At 40.4% G+C, this 19,066-nt stretch overlaps 1 protein-coding gene across 3 annotated transcripts in view; it reads left to right on the forward strand.

The window, feature by feature from the left end:
* EPB41L4B (erythrocyte membrane protein band 4.1 like 4B) overlaps nt 1–19,066 on the forward strand; it is a 196,230-nt gene that overhangs the window by 164,161 nt on the left and 13,003 nt on the right. For all 3 annotated transcript variants that reach the window (XM_075744687.1, XM_075744688.1, XM_075744689.1), the window contains exons 21-22: nt 3,923–4,061; nt 4,513–4,590. In XM_075744687.1, coding sequence (XP_075600802.1) covers nt 3,923–4,061; nt 4,513–4,590 — 217 coding nt within the window. The remainder of the gene's footprint in view (nt 1–3,922; nt 4,062–4,512; nt 4,591–19,066) is intronic.

The raw sequence follows: 19,066 nt of genomic DNA on the forward strand, positions 1-19,066 counted from the left end.
CCCTCTCTCTTTCCCTCTCTCTGATTTTGTCACATGCAGAAATTGCTGAGCCCACTACAGCCAGCAAAGTTAAGTCTCTTAGTCGTGGCAACAGTAATCTGTGCCTATAAGGGCTTCGGCATCCCATTTACACATAACTCATCCGATTTGAGAGTCTCTAGAGAGGTACCAAAGAGATGTGGAAATCAGTTTGTTGATTTGTCCTTCATATGAAAGGACAGACAAGGCCACCACAAACTAGGGAAAAAAAAGGATGTCAGCATATAAAGTTAGTACAAGAACACCAATGCCATAATAAAGAAAAATATATGTATGCTTTCTACGTGGAATGGCAACTGTTAGTGCCTCCAGCAATTTAACATTCTAGTGTTACTAAATATATTAGCAACATAATATATTAGCAACCTAAACATTAGCAAAAGTTTTCCTTCTCTCCAAAAGGATTCTAATAAATTTCAATATGTAGTTCTTTTCTGTCTCACTATTAAGAACACTGGCTTTTGTTATGGAAAAAAAAAGTAACAATCTACATCAAAACTGAAAAATTATTTAGGACAAGAAACAGAGGAATGAATCAAATTGAAACTAGGAGGAAAAAGAGCAATTAGCCGAATTGGTATTTGTCCAAAAGACCAAGGCTGACATATGGGAACACACAGCCACAGCTTGGTCAGCAGGCCGTATAACATGCTCTCTTTTACTATGATATATCAACCAGTATGGTTTGAAAATGAGATAGATGGGAATTGGCAACTCAAGCTGGGAAGAGAACCCAGCTTCCCTTACTGCTTGCTAATCCTGAAGGTAATGTGTGACAGGGAACTTGGCAGTGGTTGGTAGGAGCGGTTTCCCAAGACCTGAATGAAGCCTGGTCAGTCACTCTGCCCAGCACAGCTCAGGCAGCAGTGTGCTTTTCTTCAACAAGACACCACTTCTACTACCTCTTTTTCTACAAGCCAGGGGAGGGAAATCTCCTACGTATTTCAAGATACATCTGGTTTTTTCAGATTTTTATATAATGCAGGGACTGGTAGATAGCAGTCAGCAAAGGAAAAGGCTGTGACACTGAGAGGGCAAATTATTTGATGCTCTTCATATGGCAGGTAATGAACAGGGTGTGGTGGCTGATCCTATTCTTTGAGCATAGGTATAAGGACAGGCAAGAAATTCATGTTCTATTGCAGGTATAGTCACAGGTTTTGTACACACACTTGGACGTTTTTGATTTAAGTTTTAACCTAAGCAGGGTGTTAAACTTGCTCCTCAAATACTGCTACACTGCAAAGAGAACAGGTTCATGCTGTGTAGACAGTTTTGATGTAAAGGATCCCTTGGTGATGTTATGTATGCAGAAGCAGAAAATTTCCCATGGGACCATCAAAGTAAGGTAGTAGAACAAATTGGTCTTGAAGGTAGCAAGGATAGTGAGAAAACAGTTTTTAAGAATCTGGGTGAAAAAAATTGCTCTGAGTAGGTTAGAGCTGGAGAGGATGTGTTTACCAAACACCTTTGGTAACAACCAAGGAGAGGTATAGGTAATAGGACATAGAATAATGAAAATAGGTACCTCAAGGGGTCATCCCTGAAGCAGAATCAGCTAATACTGGATCTTCTCTGAGAAAGTGTTTTAGCCAACCTGTTCTTAACAGGCAAAAAGAAAATCTTTGGGCCAGAGACCGAGCACTTTCCTTTTCTGTATGTGAACAGTCAGCTGGTCCCCCAGAGCTGCTGAGCACCTGCAGAACGCGTGGCTTCAGACCTGAGAATGGCACTGAGTAAAGGAAAATGAGCAAGAGGTTGTCCTAGAGAGAAGGGAAAGGATGCCAGGGGGCATTGGGAGTAACCGTACTGCAGAGAATTCAGTAGTGTCTGGGAAGAACTTGGGAAGGCAAGAGCTGAAGTGACAAGTGGTGCGATGGGAGGCAAGTGGAATGGAAAGGAGACCAGAGGCAGGATCATGCAGTGGAAAAGGCAATGGTGTTATTACACACATAGAAATAAGCAAAATTTAAACAGTATATTTTTCTAAAAAAAATATTTATATATTCAGGAGTGAATTCTTAGTTTTTGATTCGTGAGTTTTTGAGGAACCAGTTTTGAGCATGTCTTGCCCCCATGTGAATTTTCAGTTGTCCAGTGTTAGGCATGAGGTACAGCACATAAACACATCTCACCACAGGTGTCACCTATGCTACGGCTGTGTGTAGGGCCGAAGAGTCCCTAGTAAAAAACACAGGCTGTGATATTTATTTATTTATTTATTTATTGTAGAGCCAATTTCTATTCAGTTTAAATTATCTTGTGTCTGGAATGCAAATGCGGGAAATGCAAAGCAATAGTGAAAGAGTATTGCGAAAGGAATACAGTGAAGAAGACCAATTCTCAGTCTTATAGCTAGCATGCTAATAGCTTGATGACTGATATAAGTGGACCCGAATCCTAAGCTTTGGTTCGCAGACACTAAGAAGCCTTTCTGAACTGTCAAGTTCTCAACAATTTTCCACTTCCTTGTATGCAACAGAGCAGCTCTACCCAGCAAGGATGGGGAGGGTGCCAGTGTATTCCTGCTGAGAGTGGGGAGCAAGGACTGAGAAAATGTCAGCTACATATTTCTGAAAGAGAGATTAACTAGGTCAACAACTAAACTTTGGCTTGTTGCATTAATAAAACATCTATTGAACAGGTCCAAAAGATTTTGCATTTTCTTTCTAGCATAAAAAAAGTGTATTGTGCATGTTCTAGTACTGAATTCTGTCTTTACCCACATGAAATAAAAAATGAAGCATGGAAAAGATAACATTAATCACCATAGCTTTATATCATAAAAAAAACCCATTGCTATCACCCAAACAACCCACCATAAGGCCATGTACCCTGTATTATGTCATGTTTTGAAATACCATGTTGCCCAGGCATGCTGCCTTCAAGTACCACTAGACCAAGTACAGTTCTGTTCTGGAAATGTCAAACTGGCATGGCAGGCTTCTGTGCACTGTAACTAACTAATTGGTAGTTAAAATTGGTGCCATTTTATGAGCAGAAATAATATTTCTCATCATTTTTCCGCATGCTTTAAACTGTCAAGCTGTAGTCTTTCCTTTTCACACATCATTCTCAGTAATAAAGGTTCTGTAGGCCAGATTGTGACTATTTACCTCCATGAAATTGCAATCAGCAATTGGAAACATCCTGACTCAAGGCTGACTGATCTCAATGATTTGTAGTCAATGGGGCTCTATAAAAGTAAACAAAGGTATAATATTCTCTACTGGCTTTCATTTAGTGGTGACAGTAGGTGAGATGAAAGGAGCTCAGCATGATGGCCTAGAGCCCAAAGGAAGCATGCAACTTGGTTTTAAATAAAATGTTTTCTCTGTAAATGGAATAAAGGGGACAGGAAAAAGATAGTCTCACAAGAATGTTTATAAAGAGCTCCTTTTTGGAGTCAAAGTCCTTTTAAAACAGTTTGAAAACAATAGCTAACTGCATAATGGGTGTCACATTTCCTGTTGGTCTAAAGCCAATGAAGCAGTCAGTCCCATGGATGGATATAAACAGACCTGTTCTTATCAATACTGCCAGCCTCTGTAGAAAAGAATAAACATTAAAGTAGAGTAATATCAAATAAGTTAATTTATTCATATATACATACTCCATAGAACATTACTTGCACATCATACCAATAAGATCTCCATTTGCAGGTGAGTGTTACCTAGCCAATCCACTTCTCAGGAATCTTTAAGCTTAAAAAATCTAATTTACTTGAAAAGTTAGCTGCGTTACAGATGGAAGAGTAAACAGAACTTCACTCCAAAGCACTAAAGCTGACATACAGGTTACCAGTGTCTCCCCCAGCGCAAGCAGGGTCAAAGTCTGGTGATATTTTGTAATGAGAAGATTTGTCTGCTTTTATCAACTGCAGTGATGAAGATGACCTTCCTCCAGCACTGGCAGCAGCAGCAGCGGCATCAACACCTGTGTCTTCAGCATCTCCTGGGTCACAGAAAACGTGTACACCACAGATATCAGAAGGACAAACACAGGTTTCGCCTGGTGGCAAGGTAATATGCAAAGAGATGGGGTTATGTCAGTTGGAGAGTATTCAGGAAGAGTGGGAGGGAGTTGCACATAACATGTTTTCCTTGGATGGTGTAATTCTACATTTAGGAGTAGGTTTTAATGCAGATTTGTAGTAATATGTTTAACCTGTTGTGTAAGGAAATATTTAAAGCCTGGTCCAAGACCCAACTAAAATCAATAATAGTTTTTCATCAGCATTAGGGGAGGGAAGTGGATCAGGATTAAATTAATAATTACCTTGATTTCAAAGGTGCATAATTTTGTTGTCTGTCTTTCCTGACTAGCCATACTTAAAAAAACGTGGTGTGAAATTTGAAATCCATTTGGCAGTCTATGCTTTAAGGAACTGAAAAAAACCCCAACCAAAAACACCCAATAGAAATACAGAAATGAAATGTTTTTTTCAATGCTGGGTTTCTTCTTTGCCTTTAGAGTTCTACAGATGCTGGAAGTACATTTGCTTTGGAGCCAGGTGACCTCCTGATGGATTTCACAGAGGCTACACCTATGGTAAATAGTTTCAGTTTGCAACCAGGAAAATGTAAAAGTTATTAATAATTTGTCTGCAGCTAAAATGAATGGGATACTATGCAGTGTGTTGGATAGTACACAGGAATAAAGTTTTCTTGATATTCAGTGATCCTGAGCATCCATCAAACTCAGCTCAGCATCTCTGAAAATCAGTCCACATCAACAAATATTATGGCTGATCTTCTGAATGTGATTTTTTATTGTTGGATGACTTCTTGTTTCTTTCTCCTACCTGGGTATCTTTATACCTTGCTGCACTGGTTTCATGAGTTTCTATGTCCCTTTAACGTAGATTCCTAATGTAATCATAGATTTGCTTTGGGGAGTTGTCTGAAAAGTCCCTTCTCCCCGCAAGTTTTGTTCAGACCTTACCCAATAGCCAATCCAAAGATGTGTACGTACACTTTCATGTTTCATTAGCAGAGTGCTTTGCCACCTTAAGGCAGTTATAGTCTATAACATTTTGATTATTAACTTCTTTTTTTAGAGGTATGTGATTTGTATTTTTGCTTAAAAACTGAGGAGAGATGCTGGTCCCACTGAAGTATTTTGACTTCTCAGGCTTTCATCTCAGATTCCCAGCAGATTACTTGAAGGGTCACAGTATGATCCTTAACTTTCTCCAATCATCCTGCATTGCAAATAATTCTAATGCCAGATAGCTCCTCTGCTGTCCAAAGCCATTTTTGCTGTGTTCTAGAAACCATGTTTAAAGCATGTAAACAGCACGACAGGGACAGCACTACTTTTTTGGCATAAACATTTTTGTATTAAGGTACTTCTGTCCTGGGCATTGCTTTTGCTACATGGTTAGGTCCTAGTTTACAGTATTGGAAAGGCGCTGTGAAAATGTGCATTTTGCTTCAGAGACAGTACAGTACCTGTCTGTACATAACTGCTTGTGTCCTCTTACCACTGAATGAGAGATGTGGCTTCCCCTGTAAGTCTGGTAAGTGAAGGCTTATCCCTCCTAGGCCTTTCCCTGCTTGCAAAAGGGATGTGAATATTCAGCCGTGGCTTTTTGGCTTCAGAGGCATGTTGAGGTGGGCACGGGGTGCACTATGCCTAGAGACTTGCTGTGGATGGGAAGGCAGATTTGATGGTGCAGGGGACTGGGCAAGAACTAGGAAGCAGCTGAGACTGTCACTGGTATGCTGCAGCTTGGGAATGGATGCCAGCCCTGGAAAGATAGAGATCTGCAAAGCTGTTGTCTCTTATGCAGTCTCGAGCCTGTACAATTATTTCTTCACAAAGACCTTGATGTCACTTGATGGTTGCTCTATAACTTCAGGGCTTCAATAAGCACATTCTTCACCTTCCATCAAAGTGCTATTGGCACCCACCCTGTCCCTGCTGACCTCATTCTTATCTTTGCCCTTCAGCCTGGTCAGCTGAACAGTCTTTGTGCCCCAAGACTTTTACAGTGCAGATGTTGAATCTCTGAACTGCAGCAAATTGAAATTTAAGTGGCCCTCTAGCTCCTTAAGCCCCTGGGTCTCCCTGGTGGGAGGACTGTTCCAGCACTGGCAGCTGCAATGAGAACACAGTGCTTACTGCTCTTACATCCACCATATAGGAGGGACCTGCTTTTTGCACCTGAAAATGCCATTGCAGGCTGAGGAGCATCTACGGAAATGAGAAGGTTTACCTGGAGCTTCCTTGAAGTGCTCGATGATGAAACTATCACATTCCAGAAAGTGACAGGAAGAGATGTATTTAAGTTGAACAACCTCCCTCTCTGTACATTTCTGGGGGAGGGGAAAATTAAAAGGGAGAAAAGTGAAGGGAGAAAGAGGTACAGCATTCTGCAGCCTTTGTCTGTAGTTTGGGTTGAAAAGACACAGACAGAGTGAAACTAAAACTACCTGAAAGGAGGTTTTAGTGAGGTAGATATTGGTCTCTTCCCAAGTAATAAGTGATAGGATGAGAGGAAACAGCCTCAAGTTGCACCAGGGGAGGTTTAGATTGGATATTAGGAAAAATTTCTTCACTGAAAGGGTTGTCAGGCACTGGAACAGGCTGCCCCGGGAAGTGGTTGAGTCACCATCCCTGGAGGTGTTTAAAACACACATAGATGTGGTGCTTAGGGACATGGTTCGGTGGTGGACTTGGCAGTGCTAGGTTAACGATTGGACTCAATGATCTTAAGAGTCTTTTCCAACCTAAATTATTCTATGATTCTATATAGGTTAGATTGTCCTTCTCTATTAATAACATGTTTGTGGCTAAACTGTAAGTAATTATCCATTGGAGTTTACTAATGGATTTCTTGTTGTAAAAAGCATTATACCATATCTTACTGTATTAATCAGAATTTTTAAAAATGAGTCATGGAGACTTTAACAACTGACCTGCTCTAGATTACATAGGTTTGGGTTTCGTTTCCATTTAATAGAAGTCAGCATTACACAATTCCTTTTCCAGCTGAGAATACAGGCTTTTTTCCCTAAATATTTTACCCAATCATGCTTGCTTCTTTCCTATCCCACCATCCACTGACATAATTTATCACACTGTATGTTCATAGACTAATCTTCAAGGACTTTCTTGGTTTTAATATTTCAGAGAGCATGTACTGCGCAGCATCAATCAACCCTTTTTGTTTTGTTTAATGTCTATAAAGGTCAGCTTGTTCTCTACAGAGCTGTTATTGTTTACAGACCTTTCTCTGCAGTTTCACTGGCTACAGACTGCACTGGACTGAAGTTTGAATGGAAAGTTTACTTTTCAGGGGGAGAGCCTCCAAACAAAAGCAAGCTAAGGGGAAATGCATAACTTTGAGCCAGTCTGATTATTTAATAATTCTGTTGTGATAACATGTGTTGTCATTTGAGGGTCAAGATCATGTACAGCTTAGCTTCCTATTACTATCAAGTCAGTGGTAGTGTGCTGGTTTTGCATGCTATGACCTGGCCCTTGGGAAATTGCTTGTTAATTGCACCCATTTGTTTCACATTCAGTGACAGGTACAATATCTAAAGGGGTCATTCATACTGCTTAATTTGGGGTATTTGCCTGAGGTGATAGGGTTGGAGGTTCAGGCTCCTACATAGGGAGTTTCCTGCAGTGGGGTATTCAAACAGCTGTCTTTGTCGTCTGGACTAGGGAGACTAAGGCACCTAAATTGGACACCTAAAATCAACTTTTTTTATTTTGGTCATGATATATGCTGCCAAACTTCCCCAGTTCACTGGAGAGCTGTTGATTTGAAACAGTTTCAGACATCCTCCCTTCTCTTCTGTAACATTACTGGCAGAGAGTGATTAATAGTCATTGACTCAGCTGCATGATCTTCATTGTTCAGTGTCTAATCATTGATGCTTCTTGATGGCCTTGGATTTTATCCATGTTTTGCTGCTGTCGCCCATAAAGTGGAAGCTTTAATACATGCTGAGAGTTACAGTTAGAAGTGGATCTCACAAAACCAAATTAACTTATAAAAGTGGGAGGATTAGTGAATGGATTGGATTAATAGAATTCATTCAGGCTGCCATGCAGGGATCAGAGCAGTCGAATTTGTCTACTCGGTCAGCCTGGAGGAGCTACTGTGATATATACAAGAACCAGCTGAGCTCTAATGCTCACTTAGTCATCAATACATAGTCTGCCAGTAACAGCAGGGCAACTGCGAGGCAGACTGATTTCAGGAGGTCATTTTGCAGGAGAAATAATACACATTTGCTAATGCGGATTGCCTAGAAGGAAAGGTATCCTTTTGTGCTCTGCACCCTTCAAACCATGTGATTTATGAACGCTTCTATTCATTTGTCAAGTAAATCCTACAATTAATTGACTACAACACATTACATGCTGTCCTTAAAATCATTTTATCATGTGCAGAGGAAAATCCCTATCTTTTTATACCACTTCATTGTGTCTTTAAGCACCGTACCTGGCTTGTATGTAAACAGCATTCAATTCTTCCTTTTTCTATGTTTCAGAGAAGAGCTGGATTTTTTTAAAAAATACAGCATTATATATGAAGAATTGTAGTATCACGGTATGAACATCCTTACTGTGTTTTTTTAAAATTAGTTTCATCACAGTAGCAGGCTCTTTTTGCCAATAGGCTCGCTCTCTCTTTCTCTTTCTTGTTTCTAGCTTTTACGGAACTGGAAATCAAAACCTGATCTTCAAGCTATTCTGTCCCAGCTTACAATCAATACGATTTCTGACTTGGCTATGGATGCAGAGCTTTCTTGTTTCATTACAGAGAGCTCAGTGCTAAGACCCTGAATGAATGTAACAGCTGCTATGCCATGCTGACAAATACCTTCCCAACCAAGAGAGAAAGGCAATGTGCACAAATTTCAGTTTGACCTAATGGAGTAGGACAAAATAAATAAGAATTAACAGTCTTACACACAAAATGTAGGTATTCCTAAACTTGGACAAAGGTTTATAATGCAAGGTGGATGGGCTGGAACTAATTCATGATCACATCTAAGAGATACCAGAGAGCACTGAATTACAGCTGGGAAGTACAAACTATATGCTCTTATTTCCTGCCGTATCAAGTGAATAAATTTCTAGGGCTTCACCTGCCATCTATTGGTGGAAAACAGTAAGTAGAAAACTATTTTCCTTTTCAGAACTTGAGATACATTTAAAAGGTATAAACTATCAGTACGATAGTTTAAAAATTAAAAATAAATGGCCTTCAGTGTAAAACTAGGTATTTTTATTTAGAATGAGTTGGAAACAAGTATTTTTATTTCAGTTATAGCATTACTGGTGTAAGCAATCCTATTCATTCAAAGTGATCTCACTGAGTCTCACTGAGGGGTAGTGAATAGAGGAGAATGAGTAAAGAATCTTCTCATTCCGTTCCCATTTAATATTTGTTATATTGATAAAGAAGAGTTGATTGGATTTTTAGTTGCTAAATTTTTATGACAATTTTGCAAGTTTGCTATAAGCCAAATAACAGAGTAGGAAATGAGTTCAGTATTTCTTGCCTTCATTTTGAAGATCTTTTCACGTACTGTGCAAAGTAATTTTTCAGTGGAAAACAGGCAAACATATCAAACTCTAATAGCTCCATAGTGAGTCCATTTGGCATTGAATTCTAAACAAAAGCAGCTATAATGTAATTCAATACTAATTTTTGGTAAGAGCATTAGATAGTGTGTATCTACCATCTAACCTGCTGAAAGTATAGATCAACTATCTCTGCATGGCCTGAAGGTCTTTAAAACATCTTAGTCAGAGACAAATTTATAAATGCTTTATTTACAGCGAACTACATACTGAAGATAAAAATAGGTCCTCTCAAAAAACTTAGGAAGGCTGTGTGATATATTTCAGAATTAGAAGCTTCCTACTTTTACATCTTCATAACAAAACAAAAAAAAATTCTTAGTACAAGAAGAATTGGAAGCAATAAATATTACCTGGATTCAAAGGAGAATGTTCAAAAATTCTGTTTTCTAAGATGGTCTCTCAATTAAGAGTATTTGCATATTGAAGCTTACATGCAATGGGCAATTATGAGCAAAAGAATTTGCATAAAGAAGCAGTCTGTTATATAGAATCATAGAATCGTTTTGGTTGGAAAAGAGCTTTAAGATTATCAGGTCCAACTGTTAACCTAGCACTGCCAAGTCCAACCACTAAACCTGATCCTGGTATGTACAGTTATACGTACAGATAAGAACTCAAAGCAGTAAGGAACATGTTAAATGTACATTTATTCCCAGTTTCAAGTTCATGCCCTTTAACTCCATATTAAACTAAGAAAAAGCAACGAGCAGCAATTGCTAAAGCAAACAACTTCAATACAAAAGAACTTGTAACAACAGGCAATAAATCTAGTTCCATAGGAACTCAAGGAGTACTTTAAATTTACTGATATTGCAAAGGACGTTTTTCCTGCTGCAAGAAAAGGGCATCAACTAGATAAGAACACAAGCCAAAGGGGTGCACTGTAATTAATGCCCAGCCAAATGGAGTATGAGACATTTGACTGGGAGGTTGCAAAAAGTGCTCAGTGCTGCATGCAGTGCAAGGCTCCCGGGAGCACACAGGCAAGCAAATCAAGAAAATGCAAATTACCTGGGCATCATGTAAGTTATATAAAACATACTAATTACTGGACAGGGGACTTAGCACATTTTAAAAAACAATCATGCCACTTGGGTGGCCAGAATAATGGGTAAATACATTTTGAAATGGCCTTTCACACTCCCTAATAGCTGATTCTTACAGTCTGCACACGTAAAGCATTATAAATAGGACTTGCAACTAATATGTAGCTCTGCATGTTCAAGCATGGAGCTTTACTGGTGGATGCCAGTCTCATAAGCAGTCTATTGAATTACTAACATGCAAGATAACTGAGTGTCTGGGAATGCAGTCAGGCTCAGAGACTGCCTGTTGGATCTTAGTTTAAGATTCACTAAAAAAATGTAAAACTCTTTGACTGCTACCCAACTATATTTAGATTTGCTCCCATTCACCCATTATAGAAAGACACACAGAGTCACTGAAGAAACAAAATGAGAGAATACAAAAAGATGAACTGTAAACATTTAGATTTACTTTTTATTTCGCCTCTACTTTAAGGGATTTAAATTCATTGGTTCAATGAATGTTTTTTCCCCCATTATGTGTATGCTGAGCAAAACAACAACTCGGTGTGCTTTGTAAATGTATGACAGATGATTCAACACTTCCCTGTTTCTTTAACTAATTGAAAGTGAATTCTGCAAGAAATAAAAAGATCCACAACGTGAAATATATTGCTGACTTTGCACCAGTGGACACTGATAAATTGGATACAATGTATACAAGAGCAAGAAAAAGTACCAAAATAAGGGGAAGGTGTTAAGTGGAAAAAAGTGCAGGTGTGATGCTGCACTGTGCCTACTTTGTATGTTCTAATTCACTGCTTTAAAATACTGAATGACCCACTGGCTAACTTTTTATAAAAACTTGAGAGGAAGGTGAATGTGGAATGTTAGAAGGTAGTTTGGATCAAAAGGGTACCTGGAGAAGTGACAAAATCTGCCACATACAGTTACTTTTAGTCATCTCTGTACATGTTAAGATGCTGTCTTAATCGTCCTCTGGCATTTCATGTGCCAGCCCCATGCCTGTAGAAATGATAAAATAAGCAAAGGCTTATCCATAAATCTGGTTTCTGCCAGATCATGCAAGCAGAGCTGGTCCTGGAACTTAACACTTTGGCTGGACTCCATAGCAGGCCTGCCACATAGTGGGAGCCTATTTAAGAAGAAATTTGCACCAGCAGACTGGTGGGTCTTCTACCACCTGTGTGCCGGCAGGGAGGTACAGTCAGGAAAATAGCTTAGAGAACCTCTAGTGCTCTGTAACTAAAATCCTGTGTGAGGATGTTTGTTGTGCCTATATGGTGGGTGGTTTGATGGCCATTTACAGACTTGTCTATGAAGCTGGAGGACTGAGGTTGTGGTGTCACAACTGTAGATGCAGGTCTTTCTGTAGACGGGTGCTGGATGGTTTCATCTGTCCCAGCTTCCTTAGTGGGGCTGTGACAGGAGCTGGATCAGGTCATTGATCCACCTGAACACTAACGCCACAAACAAAATGATTTAGCTTTAGGTCAAATCATCTGTTTCACAGAGACTTCTCCTGAGGACTGTGGGAGTGATAAAATACATTTGCAAGCAGTGTAGTTTCTGGAGTAGTACTCCAAATGGGACTGCTATAGCTGCTGAAGTAATTTTAAAATGAAGCTTGATCAATTTATGAGAGAGAGTCTAGTGGAGGGTGTCCCTGTCCATGGCAGGGGGTTGGAACTAGATGATCTTTAAGGTCCTTTCCAACCCAAACCATTCTATGATTCTATGTGCCTGACTGAAACAACAGTGACTTGAGGCCAATTGACAGGCGAGATCCTAGGGAGACTGCTCCCTAACGATGCAGAGCATCTGAAACTGCCAAACACCATAGGCAGGTGATGGTGTGCGCTTCTCTTTTTGTGTAATTAGTGCAATAACCATTTTTAGTCCAAAGCTTTTCTAAGTGCCTCTGAAGTGATACAGGTTTCCACCACATCAGCAATGGTTAGGAAAGTCAGAAAATTTGAGGATCATAAATGTTCTTGTAGCTTAAAAAAAAGAAGAAAACCCTACCAGCAATCCCTTTCTCCTGCCTCCCCATCAAAAACATGATCATTCCATGACAGTAACAGCTTTCTCTTTGGCTTGAAATCAAAATCAGAATAAATGAAGGGGATCAAGTAAATGCAAGCAAAGAGATTTTAAACTGCTGATATCTACCTTCTGCTGCAAGCTGAGTAGGCAAATCTTTAGCAAATCTTTTAGAAGCTGCATATTGTTGTAAATCAGGTCTGATATCTTCAATCATACTTTTGCTCAATATCTTTTTTTTTTATTATTTCAGATTATTGCTTTACTTTTCAGGTGAATGTCCTTAGCACTCAGTAAGCAGGTGTAACATCTGCTTAAGAAAAATAAAACTGAAAAATAGATAGACAGGGCTTTTCAGACATAGAGCATCAACTTTTGGATGTACTGGCCGAGTCTCCTTCTCCACTCTACAGTAATCCGTGTAATAGAAAAGTGTTCACCTTCTGTGCAAAAGCCTACTTGAAAGTAGGTATACCTTTTTATGTTTACTCTCAATAAGACAAGTATAGTGATGAAGCTATTATGCCTCAAAGTCTTTTGATAAAGGCATATTATTCACCTTTCCTTTTGCCTGAGAAGTACATAATTCCTTTTGTCTCAGCAGCTGTGAAGTTCATAATCTCTCTTCCTCACTGTGATTAATGACAATTGCATTTAGACTTCAGTGAGTAACTATTATGTGTTTGTTTTCTTTCCAACCCATTAATGAATTGATATATGTGTAATTCTAATTCACATTTTTCCAGTGTGATAGCAAGTGTGATGCTAACTGCTTGGCTGTTCTGTGGAATTTCAATTGAATGCCTCCAAGCTCCCACAGAAAATGGAAACATCTGCTTTCCGAGCTGTTCTTTGACTGGCTGGGTGACTCAATTTGCAAAACCAGCAAAAAGAGCAAATAAAGTTTCTTATTGTTTGCCACTCAATTGAATAATTGGAACTGATAGGAAATCTTTTTTTTTTTCTTTGATTGAAGTAAAATCTAGTTTTCTTTCAAAAGCCTGCATTTTGGAAAACATCCTGAACCAAATGTCAGACAGTGGTAAGAAGAGTAGAAAGAAGGATCAGGCCAGTTTGAAATGTTTTTGTTTTAGCAGTTGTGAAGTGTTTCAGTTTCAAGTAATGTTTGTTGATTAATTTCAATGAACTCACATTTCCAACCAAAACGCCATTTCTAAGCTAGGCACTAAAACCTCCTCTGACAAAATGCTGAGATAAAACCATTTTTAATTGTTTTTTTTTTTAAGTATAGAAAAAAATCTAATCAGCACCAATCCTTTCATAGCACGTTCAGTTTGAATGAAGATGTGGTTTTGGATGAGAATTCCTAAGCAGTTCCAATAGCAGTCTCTTCTGATGAACCACTAGCACTACCTAAGTGACCATGAATTTTCTCTTGTGGCCTGTCTACTGATTTGACCTCTGCTTTTTACTGTTATTCACAACAGTAGGAAAATCCCCTCCTGAGGCATATTATCTATTTAACTTGTTGCAGTCTGTCTACTACCAAGCAAAAAAAACCCAACATAACAAAACAGAGACCGGGTCATTGGCTTGTGAGATTTACATCAGGGCAGATATTTTGCTTTGACTTTGTACAGAGCCTAATACAAGTCTTATAACTCAGAGGAGTGGCAATAGTAGAAATAACTAGTAAGTTGAACTGATAAATTGAAGTTTGCGTAAATCTCAGCATGTCTGTGGCAATTCCACTGTTTCTGTGCCGTGTCCCAAATATTATATATCATAAAGGAGAATTGTAATTTAATCATGGAAGGAAGAAAACAGGAGTTGCTTAATTGCAGCTGATCAACTATCATGGTAACTGGATTAAAACCCACTGAACTGAGTAGAAAGGATCCTCTTCTGTTCCTTACCCCTTGTATCACCCTCTGAAAACCAAAATGCTAAACTGTTTTGGGCTGAGGAAGAATTTGTATGTCCTATTTAAACCTGATGACTAGAAAACAGTTCTTGCATACTCCTTAGAGTTATTCCTTGGATCTTGGCCACAAAAGCGTCGCTATGGAAGAACTGTGGGTTTATGGCTTGCTTTATGGTATGACATTCATTTCATGTTCAACAGCCCAAAACTGAACACTCCTTCTTGGATGAACACCCAGTGAGGTCAGGAAAGGGAACCTCTACAAAACTCATTTAGCAAGTTAATGTCATTTATTGTTCCTCTGCCAAAAAAAATGGCTAGAGTCTTGCAAGTGCTCAAATACTGTGGAACGTCACCTGGCTACTTTGGGCAAAGTGCCAGATATTACCAAGATGGGTTTGGATGAAGGAGCTGCCCATGCTATCTGGCACGCACACCAAGACATGTGCACATGCTCTGCTGAGAACCCTGTTGGCAGTGCTGGAGATGGGAAATCACGTGCCAAGTACAGTGGGCTTCTGACCACCTGAATTTGTGCACAATTTGGCACTTATCTCATGCTGCATCTGAGTTGAGCACTGTCAAAATCAATAACCATGAAGCTCAAGTGCTCGCATCCAGATAGAGCCCATGTGTTCGCGTCAGTGACTGAGCTGCCCAGACATCAGACAAAGCTTGCTCTCTTCAAAATGTCTGTGGTCCCAGACCATGTTTGTGTATGCCTCTAAAATGATTTTATCCTTCAGATCTCTCCTGTCTTGCTGCTAGAAGTTTGGGAAAAGAGTTGAAGAAACTGTGCTTTCTCCTTTCTCCCTCACCACGAACAGGGTCACTGAGGCAGTGTGAGTAAAGGCTTTTCTTCACATCTGCAGTGTGGCTGAAGTGGGCATATTCCTGCACCAAGAACAGTTAGTTCCCAAGCTCATAGGGAACACACTGTAAAAGCAGCAGGCACAGGATTACAAAAAAAAAGCACCAAACCCAAAAACCAACAACAAATCTGAATGGCATCCCCCTAAAAAACAGGGCATCTCAGGTCTTAGACTTCAGCTATCCCAGAGCACTTGGGGAGAAAGTTAAAACTAATCGCTGTAAGCCCCCTCATTGTTCCCCAGTTATAAAGTTGACAGGACCAGTTTCTGCTCCTCTTACATTTTAGAAAGACTTCAGGGTTTTTCTGAATCAAATGAGTTAATTATAATCTTCCCAGGGACCATAACATCAGCAGAAGTTGCCAGACGACAGTGTGTTTTGGCCTCCTCCATCACCACGCGGTGCTGGGAAGGGGCTTTGGAGGCAGTGGTGCTGGAAAGATGCCTCGCAGGAAATCCCCTGCTCCCAGTTTGGCTCCTCTGCGAGCTCCTGCCGGCATGGGCAGGAAGTCACTGACTGGGCACCAGGATCTGCCTGTGACATTTTATTTACAGTATATTTCTTCGCCTGAAGAAGTGCCACAAGCAGACCTCCAGGGAGAGGACTGACATTGTTTGGCTTCTCTTCCATTTCCCTTTTCTTTTCCCATTCACTGCAGCATTATAATCTTCTTCAGTTACTTTCACAGAGATGTGTTTAATAATGGATCCCTGGATCCTTTGCCCAATAAACAAATTATGGGGAAGCGGAGCTCTGCTCAAATGGTAGACAAGCCTTCTGGCATTGAAACAGCTGTCATTCCTGGGCCAAGCAGAAGAGTTCTGTACTTTTCCTCTCGGTCCAAAGGAGAAATTTCTGCTGTAATTAAGGATGGGCAAAAGTGAGCTATGTGCTAATAGCCCTAATCGATTGGGATTATCCCTTGGCTGGGACTAATCTCTTTAGCTATGGAACATGCCTGAGTACAGTGTCTCAGACTGGGAGACTGGGTCTTAAGGTAGCATCCCAATTTGTTCTTGAAAAAATGGAACTAAGCTGAGAAAAGGAGCAATACATTTACTTTGATGCTGGATTGCTTTAATGAGGCACGTGACAGACACAGAGGCATCTCATGTGTTTCATGGCACTGAACTGGCAAAGTATTACGATGCAAGTGTTTGAATTCTGTAAATGTATATGCCTAATGAGTTCTTGTGTTCAAACGCAACAAAAATTTACTTGCAGTCAGGACAGAAATTTTATGTTTTTTCAATGCTTGGTGGCTGGCAATATGAATGATTCCATAGCCAAGGGTGTGAGGTTATGAATCTTAGAATCATAGAATCATAGAATGGTTTGGGTTGGAAGGGACCTTAAAGATCATCTAGTTCCAAGCCCCCCTTCTCTGGGCAGGGACACCCTCCACTAGACCACGTTGCCCAAAGCCCCATTCAACCTGGTCTCAAACACTACCAGGGATGGGGCATCCACAACCTCTCTGGGCAACCTGTTCCAGTACCTCACCACCCTCACAGGGAAGAATTTCTTCCTTATATCTAATCTAAATCTACCGTCTTTCAGTTTAAACCCATTACCCCTTGTCCTATCACTACACTCCCTCATAAACAGTCCCCCTCCATCTTTCCTGTAGGCCCCTTCAGGTACTGGAAGGCCGCAATTAGATCTCCCTGGAGCCGCCTTTTCTCCAGGCTGAACAATCCCAACTCTCTCAGCCTGTCCTCACAGGAGAGGTGCTCCAGCCCTCTGATCAGCTTCGTAGCCCTCCTCTGGACTCGCTCCAACAGCTCCATGTCTCTCCTGTACGGGGCCCCCAGAGCTGGACACAGTACTCCAGGTGGGGTCTCACAAGAGCGGAGTAGAGGGGCAGGATCATCTCCCTCAACCTGCTGGTCACACCTCTTTTGATGCAGCCCAGGACACGGTTGGCTTTCTGGGCTGCAAGCGCACACTGCTGGCTCATGTTGAGCTTCTCATCCACCAACACCCCCAAGTCCTTCTCCTCAGGGCTGCTCTCAATCCATTCCTCGCCCAGCCTGTAGTCGTGCTTGGGATTGCAACGACCCATGTGCAGGACCTTGCACTTGGCCTTGTTGAACTTCATGCGGTTCACACAGGCCCACCTCTCCAGCCTGTCAAGGTCCCTCTGGATGGCAATGAATAAATAGGGTTTCATACATAGCGTTTATCACAAAAGATTTAATAGATGTGGGACTGGATTTGTTCATGCACAAATCTTTCTTAAACTAAGCAAAACATTGTTCCTTATAGACTTTTAGCTTCTATTCAAGTTGGTCTTATTGATAGGATCAGATAATTTCATATCCACTACATTTAAAGCAGCAATGCTCTGTTTCCATGACACATGTTGGAAAGGGTGGCATATTATGATGGGAAAGGATTATTGTCATATAGAAGCTTAATTCAGAGCAGACTTTTAGAGTAGTGAGACTGGCAAACTGCAGCACAGCACAGCAGTCAGCACTCCTATGTGTATTTGAGTAGATCCTAATCCATGAGATTAGGCACACGCACAGACTAAGGCTGCAGTAGTCACTGGGACTAGTCTCATGCTGAAGTTGAAAATATGCTCAAGTGTCCTTCTGGATAGATATAGAAAAGTAGTGCATCAGTCTGTCATTTTAACACTTTTCTGCAGCTCCACTGACTTTAATCTACCTGTGCTATTCTTTTCCTTTAAAATAATGAACTGTATAAACTCCTGGGGATTTTAGCAGAGCTCAGTAGCCCAGAAAAATAGGACAGAAAATTAATGCAAAGTATTTCTTACTATTCTGACATTCAAGGAAACTGTGATTGGTTGAGTTTCTGGACACTTAAGGACTTTCAGCCAGCTTTTCCTTTTACACAAGTAGAGATTGATTACAGTAGAAAGCCAAATTATTTGTTTGTGTTAGACAAGGGTCAGGTAGTGCACTGTTTGCGTCAATCTATCATAACTTTTCAATAGAGGAATGTGATCCTGATGCTTTTGAAAAAGTGCACGTGTGTTACATGTTTTTAATCAGCCTTTGTTGAAATGTCCCTGGGTTTGATGTCTCCATGTTAATAAGACATGGTGAACCAACAGTTATTAGATGATGAGCTGTCAGTGTCTATGCTTAGAAATAGTCAGGTGTGGCTAACGGTGAGTCTCCATCTGGTACAAAATGCATGTACAGTCTGCTTGCTGGCAGTGAAATCGGGAAATATATGGCTTCCCTGGGGCACTCTCAACTGACAGGAATCACAGTACTCATTTCCTCCTCTTCGTGTTATCCATCTTTAGTGACTTTCTTCTGTGAGAACAGCCTCCATCTGCAGAAGATGCCACTTGATTTTGTTGGCTGTGTGCGCGATCTAGGCACCTGGCATTGGATCATCAATAAAGATCAAGGGGCAAAAAAGGTATCATCTGCATTAGCTGTCCTAGCAATGCAACTAACTTACTCTGCAGCAATGTTGGAGAGCAACCATATTCAGCGAGTGTACCTACTGCTTTTTGTTTCCTTCATTTCTGTGTTTTAAACAAAGACCGAGCAAATGCTGCAATCTTTAGTCCGCATTT

This window comes from Balearica regulorum, chromosome 2 (assembly GCF_011004875.1).
Source record: "Balearica regulorum gibbericeps isolate bBalReg1 chromosome 2, bBalReg1.pri, whole genome shotgun sequence".
NCBI classification, from domain to species: Eukaryota; Metazoa; Chordata; class Aves; order Gruiformes; family Gruidae; genus Balearica; species Balearica regulorum.